The 7,449-nt window shown below is 38.9% G+C and overlaps 1 protein-coding gene across 7 annotated transcripts in view; it reads left to right on the top strand.

The window, feature by feature from the left end:
* HIPK1 (homeodomain interacting protein kinase 1) overlaps positions 1–7,449 on the top strand; it is a 60,307-nt gene that overhangs the window by 22,534 nt on the left and 30,324 nt on the right. For all 7 annotated transcript variants that reach the window (XM_017524249.1, XM_017524248.1, XM_017524246.2 and 4 more), the window contains 2 exons: positions 5,381–5,504; positions 7,234–7,353. In XM_017524249.1, the coding sequence (XP_017379738.1) occupies positions 5,381–5,504; positions 7,234–7,353 (244 nt within the window). The remainder of the gene's footprint in view (positions 1–5,380; positions 5,505–7,233; positions 7,354–7,449) is intronic.

Raw genomic sequence — 7,449 nt, 5'->3', positions numbered from 1 at the left:
TAGAGATTGTGTCTTGCTGTGTTGCCCAAGCTAGTCTCAAACTCCTGCTCAAGTGATCCTCCTGCCTTGGCTTCCCAAAGTGCTGGGATTATAGTTGTGAACCACCGTTTCTGGCCTTATTATGATTATTTTTTAAAATGGCTTTCCTTTTCTTGTTTTTCCTTTTGCTATTTGCCTTTTTATAAGGTAGATATGGCAGAATTGCTGTTTTGACTGAGCTTTTGCTGGAAATCCTTAGCTGCTTTTGTCACTCCAAAAGCAGGGTGAGACCAAATGAAAAAACTTTCAGCCAATCTTCAGTTTATTTGTTTTTAAAAAATGAGACTGGGGGCTGCGGAAGTGATATTTTCCTTAATTTCCCAGAAACTTTAAGCTCTGGCAGTTATCATATTATTATTGCTACCTTTATTTTCCCTCCCAAGATGGAGTTTTGCTTTATGCCAGGCCGGAGTTCTGATTTGTGCCTAGCACAATCTCGGCTCACTGCAACCTCCACCCAGCCTCCCGGTTCAAGTGATTCTTCTGCCGCAGCCTCTGGAGTATACGCTGGGATTACAGATTCCTGCCACCACACCCAGCTAATTTTTGTATTTTTAATGGAGACAGGGCTTTCACCATGTTGGCCAGGCTGGTCTCAAACTCCTGACTTCAGGTGATCCACCCACCTCGGCCTCCCAAAGTGCAAGGATTACAGTGTGAGTCACGGCGCCTGGCCTATTATTGCGTCCTTTTAAAAAGGAAGTTATTGAGTGGTCTGGCCATTCTCTCTGACCTACCTTTTGGACTTTAATATGTCTTTCTAGTATGGTAGGAATGGCAAAGTCAATATGCTGCCCTCCAATTGATGCTTCAGAATGTTCTAAACCTAGTTTTTATTTTGGCACATATCCAGTTGTGCTCCCCCTGCCAGCTATTTTTGGCACTGTCATGAACTTAGAAATTAATGATTCCACTCACAAGGAGTAGAAAATTTTGTTCCTTTTCAATTTTAGAAAAGCTTTATGTTGTTTCTGGGTACTCTTACTAGTTTATTAATGTGCCTGTCAAATTGTGCAGTGTTAAAAACATGCCATTATGGTTGGGATTTCGTTGAACTCTGAAATTCCATTAGTAATATGTGCCTCTGGCCACTTGCAACAGAAATAACACTTTTGAGTGTTATTTCTTTGATAAACAAAACTACAGTTCAAATCAAATACTACAAAAACTGATGATTGGTGGTTCTACCCATAAAAGTGTAAGCCTGAAGAGGCCTAGGCCGACTGCTATTTCTATTTAAGGATCAGAGAAGCTTTCAGGCCCTGTGGAGTCCCCAGATGTACTGCTTTCTAAGGGCTACTATTTTTGTATAAATATTTGGGGAGGATTGTTTTTTTTTTTTCTTTCTATGCCTAGTTTGTTTAGTTGGGGAGGGATATTGTTATTTAGAGAAATTACTTTAAATTCTCCTTGCTTAATCCTTGCCTTCCTTCAACCCTCTGCACATGTACACAAAGCAACAATAAGCACATATCACTTGAAAATTTGAGAAACCTAGGTATTCTGTGTGGAAACATGGCCAGTTAAATGGTTCTTCATGGAAAGATCTGCTTTCCATTTAACTCCTGTTACGTGAAAAATCTGGATCTGGATCTGGATCTGGATCTAGAGTGTCCTTATAGATTGTAATTCCATGATTTGTAAGAAGGAAAGGAAACGATTTGGAGAAGATGATCAGATGCCTGAAAGCTGAGATCTTGGATCCAAATAGCTTGGGTAGTATCCTTTTTTAAAAAAGTATTATTATTATACTTTAAGTTCTGGGGTGCATGTGCAGATCTTGCAGGATTGTTACATAGGTATACACATGCCATGGTGGTTTGCTGCCTCCATCCTCGTGTCACCTACGTTAGGTATTTCTCCGAATGTTTTCCCTTCCCAATCTCCCCATGCCCTTCCGCTTTTTTTTTTTTTTTTTTTTTTTTAAAGAGACGAAATCTTGCTCTGTCATCCAGGCTGGAGTGCAGAGGTGCAGTCTCGGCTCACTGCAACCTCCGCCTCCTGGGTTCAAGTGATTTTCCTGCCTCAGCCTCCCGAGTAGCTGGGAATATAGGCACGCACCACCATGCCTCGCTAACTTTTGTATTCTTAGTAGAGATGGCATTTCACCATGTTGGCAAGGCTGCTCTCTAACTCTTGACCTTGTGGTCCTCCTACCTTGGCCTCCCAAAGTGCTAGGATTACAGGTGCGAGCCACCATGCCTCTGGCCCTCTTTTTTTTTTTTTTTTTTTTGATAGGGAGTCTTGCCCTGTTGCCCAGGCTGGAGTGCAGTGGCACGGTTCTCAGCTAACTGCAACTTTTGCCTCCCAAGTTTAAGTGATTCTTCTGCCTCAGCCTTCAGAGTAGCCATCATGCCCGGCTAATTTTTGTATTTTTAGTAGAGACGGGGTTTCATCATGTTAACCAGGATGGTCTGGAACTCCTGACTTCAAGTGATCTACCTGCCTCGGCCTCCCAAAATACTGGGTTTACAGGTGGGAGCCACTGTGCAGGCCAAGGGCACCATCCTTTATTAGTTGTGTAGCCTTGAGCTAGTTACTTAACCTCTTAGTGCCCAGTTTCCCCATCCAAAAATGGAGATAATACTTTTATTACATATAACCTAAGATGCCATTGATTATAAGATACAACAGTATTTATGTACCACTTAAAAATTTTGTTGCTTTTTAATTTTAGAATTGAACTCAGGTGATTCACCTGTGTTGGCTTCCCAAAGCACTGTCATTAAACTGAAATATACCATCATTTGTAAGAACCTTCTAATTTCAGAGGTGCTAAAATGTAAAAAGATGTGCATCTTAGAATTGATGGCATATACTAATACTTTGATAGGATTCTTGTAAGGATTAAGTGACTCAACATTTATAAAGATCTTAGAACAGTGCATGGCACATAGTAGGCGATATTTATGTGTCATTTATTGTTATTATTAGTGTTACCTATCATCATTTTCTTTTTGAACCCACTTATTGCTTAAGTAGTCACAATTAGACAAATGCCCTTATATTCCACCATGTCAAATATAGATTTATATAGATGAGTATGTACTTTGACTTATTGAGAAATAGTATATTATGTAATATACTCAACTCTGGAGCAGGGCAGCAGGAATTCAAATCCTAGCTCTGCCACTTATCTGTGACTTCAGGCCGTTAACTTAAATCTTTCTTTTTATCAGTTTCTTCTTCTATAATGGAGATAATAATTCTGTTTTAGATACATTCATATATATAAAGATCTGAGTTTATGGATTACCTTAGTCATCTCTTTAAGGTTCCCTAGGGTTATGTTTCTCACTTGGAGTATTAATGAAAATGAATATTTCTAAAAATCACATTGAGAGTTCAAAGTTTTAAAATAATGGTAATATAATGTTATTATATCTAACACTTACTAGCATTTACCATGTGCCATGCACTGGCCTAAACACTTTCACATATTTATTTAAACTTCACAACTCTATGTGGTGGGAGCTCTTACTGTCTCCATTTTATAGATATGAAACCTGAGGCACAAAGAGTTCAAGTAATATACCTGCAGCTATTAAATGATGGAACTAGGATTCAAACCCTGAGAGACTGGCTCTAGAGAGTGTGCTGTCAATACCATGTCTCTTCAGAAAGTATTTTTTATTTTTTTCTGTCATGAAGGGGTATTTTTTAACCAGGCCTTTTTTTTTTTTTTTTTTTTAAGGCGAAGTCTTGCTCTGTTGCCCAGGCTGCAGTGTAGTGGTATCATCTCAGCTCATTGCAACCTCTACTTCCTGGGTTCAAGTCATTATTTTGTCTCAACCTCCCAAGTAGCTGAGATTACAGGCGCCCACCATGATGCCCAGCTATTTTTGCATTTCTAGAAGATTCAGGGTTTTGCCATGTTGGCCAGGCTGGTCTTGAACTCCCGACCTCAGGTGATCTGCTCACATGGACTTCCCAAAGTGCTGGGATTCCAGGCATGAGGCAGTGTGCCCAGCCAGCCAGCCCTTTTAATTGATTTTTTTTTTAAATGATTGTAAAGGTGCTAGAAATAAAAAGAAAAATATCTATTCTCCCTTATCTGTGTTTGCAAAATTCAGGAAGCTCTCATAATGAAAATTTTTCTTTAAGTTTGGTATAAATTCATTTAATTGGCAAGACCTGACTTGAACCATTATAAAGCTATTTGAAGTCTTTAGCCAAATTAGTATGACTGCTCCATGTTTTGTTGCAGAAATATTAATGTGTTTGTAATAAGGGCACTGCCCTGAACTCCACTGGGATTATTATGTAATATGTACTTTATGCTCTGTATTACCTTTCTGAAATTCAAAATATTCTGAATTCCAAAACACCTCTGGCCCTGAGTTTCAGATGATGGATTGTATACCAAAGATTTTTTTCCATTTCATTGAATAAATGTTCCTTTACCTAATACTAAAACAGGACTTAGTCATGTACTTAATTTTCCCAAATAATGTTTATTTTTATTTATTTATATTTTTAAAATTTAACAGGTTTATTTATAATTATTATAAAGTTGAACCTCTGAAACTTGTTCACTGAAACATTTTTGCATTAATGCTTTACGTCTCCGCATTTATATTAAAAATACACACACAAATGAAAATGGAAAAACTGCCAATAGGGGATTTCTGTCCCCTATTTTTCCACTCGCAGTCATATACTTAGGTACCTTTTGACCCCATGGAAAAAAAATTATCTAATGTTCAGAACTACCAATAAGGAGGTTTGTTTGTTTGTTTGTTTTTTTGAGAATGAAATGTTTCCCATCATAGTGGATTCTTAAGCATACTCTCCATATATGCGGTGAGCTGGCTGGATGTCTTTTGGCATAATTGTTTGGCATGGATAGCACAAAGGTTGGTGTCTTCAAAAAGGCCAACCAGATAGGCCTTACTTGCCTCCTGCAAAGCACCGATAGCTGTGCTATGGAAGCCCAGATCTGTTTTAAAGTCCTGAGCAATTTCTCGCACCAGACGCTGGAAGGGAAGTTTGCGTATCAGAAGTTCAGTGGACTTCTGATAACATCTAATTTCATGGAGTGCCACAGTACCAGGCCTGTAACGGTGAGGTTTCTTCACCCCTCCAGTAGAGGGCGCACTCTTGTGAGCGGCTTTTGTAGCCAGTTGCTTCCTGGGTGCATTACCACCGGTAGATTTGCGGGCAGTCTGCTTTGTACTAGCCATGGTATTAGAGACGTCCTTACTTATCCCTCTCCTCCTTCGGCTGGAGCTCGGCAAGCAAGAGGCGGCACTGGCGTTGCAGAGTGACGCGGTGTGGTAGCGGCTGCAAACACAATTAATGATGTTTATTTTTTTAATCTGATATTTTTTGTTTTTGCTAGAGCTCCTGAAATTATTCTTGGGTTACCATTTTGTGAAGCTATTGATATGTGGTCACTGGGCTGTGTGATAGCTGAGCTATTCCTGGGATGGCCTCTTTATCCTGGTGCTTCAGAATATGATCAGGTAAAAGTGTTTATTTGGGTGGAAATAGAATGCAAGTAGTTACTTGTGAAATAGATTCTAGAGAAACAGAAGTACTAAGTACTAGTGTAGTATTTAGATACTAGAGAAAGGGGTAGTCCAATTACTACTCAAAAACTTTTTAAAGAATAGTAGAATTTTCTCTTCTTGCTTATTAGCCTAAAGTATGTTTGCAATTCTATAATTAAAAAGAATTTTATTTTATATTACTTAAGGTTGATACTTTGCTAGATCTGAGACTTAAATTTCATTAACTAATGTACTTTGTGAGTTAGGAAAGTAGAGTAAGGATGAGGAACTGGAATTTTAAAAGTGAACTTCTACTCATGAAGAGCTATTGTGATTTCCTTTTACACATGATATACTGAAGTACTGTCTTCAGACTGAAACACTTTAGGTCCCAGAAGCTGTGACATATTTGGGTCTCTAAAATAAAAGTTAGAAAGGAAATCATCTGAGTTGTAGTAATATGTGATATATATCTCAATATAAACAAACTTTAGAAGATATGCTATAATTTTCTAAGGAATTGGTCCATGAAGGGAGAATGTTTTACCGTGAAAGTTAATTATGAATTCTCATTTCTTTTTCTTTTTATTTTTTTGAAATGGAGCCTCACTCTTGACCAGGCTGTAGTACAGTGGCGTGATCTTGGCTCACTGCAACCTCCGTCTCCCGGGTTCAAGTGATTCTCCTACCTTGGCCTGCTGAGTAGCTGTGATTACAGATGCCTGCCACCAGGCCCGGCTAAGTTTTGTATTTTTAGTAGAGATGGGGTTTTACCATGTTGGCCAGGCTGGTCTCAAACTCCTGACTTCAGGTGATCTGCCTGCCTTGGCCTCCCAAAGTACTGGGATTACAGGCATGAGCCACTGTGCCTGGCCTTCTTGTTATTTAAAAAAAATGTTCCTACCCTCTATGATGTAAGCTCCTTGAGGGTAGAGTTTGTTTCATATCACCAGTGTATCCTCAGCTCCTAACACTGTATCTGGTACACAGTAAGAACACAAGGTTTTTTTGTGTTTTTAATTTTTATTCTTTTAGAGACAGAATCTTGCTTACTCACCCAGGCTGGAGTGTAGGGATGTGTTCATAGCTTACTGTAGCCTCCAGCTCCTGGGCTTAAGTGATCCTCCCACCTCAGCCTCACAGTACAGGTGCATGCCACCTTGCCTGGCTAATTTTTTCATTTTTAGTAGAGACAGAGATATTGTTGTATTAGCCTAGGCTGGTCTCAAACTCCCGAGCTCAATCTGTCTTCCTGCCTTGGCCTCCCAAAGTGCTAGGATTACAGGTGTGAGCCACCATGCCTGGCCTATATTGTCAAATATCTTTACATGTCCGTAAATATACTTTAAATCCTATTAACTGGAAACCAAAATACCATTCAGACATTGTAAATGTATTCCAGTTAATAGGATTTAAACAGGAAATCATCTGAGTTATAGTAGATTCCACAGATTTGAAGCATCGGAAGTCAACAGGAAAAGCAAAAAAGAACATAGCCAAAATTGTCAAAACTGGGTTTCCTTTTAAATAATAGTAGCTGTGGATGGGTTAGTATATATAGGTATTTACAGAGAAATTTCAGTTGTATTGATTAAAGAATTGATTTCTTCCTTTGGCTAAAGTTAATAATGTTTTATTGTAAAAGTTTTTAATAATTTCCCTTTTCACTCCAGACTGATATTTGATGGTTTTGATATTTCAGATTCGTTATATTTCACAAACACAAGGCTTGCCAGCTGAATATCTTCTCAGTGCCGGAACAAAAACAACAAGGTTTTTCAACAGAGATCCTAATTTGGGGTACCCACTGTGGAGGCTTAAGGTCTGTCTTCCCTGCTATGCTTCCCATTCCTGTACTCCACCCCTCACCGCCCCCCCCCCACCAACTTTGAATTCAAAGTTTAGTTATTAAATTCTT

Source organism: Cebus imitator, unplaced genomic scaffold (genome assembly GCF_001604975.1).
Source record: "Cebus imitator isolate Cc_AM_T3 unplaced genomic scaffold, Cebus_imitator-1.0 Scaffold32, whole genome shotgun sequence".
Classification (NCBI taxonomy): domain Eukaryota; kingdom Metazoa; phylum Chordata; class Mammalia; order Primates; family Cebidae; genus Cebus; species Cebus imitator.
Note: the sequence above shows the minus strand (reverse complement) of the source record. Positions and strands in the feature narration are given on the sequence as shown.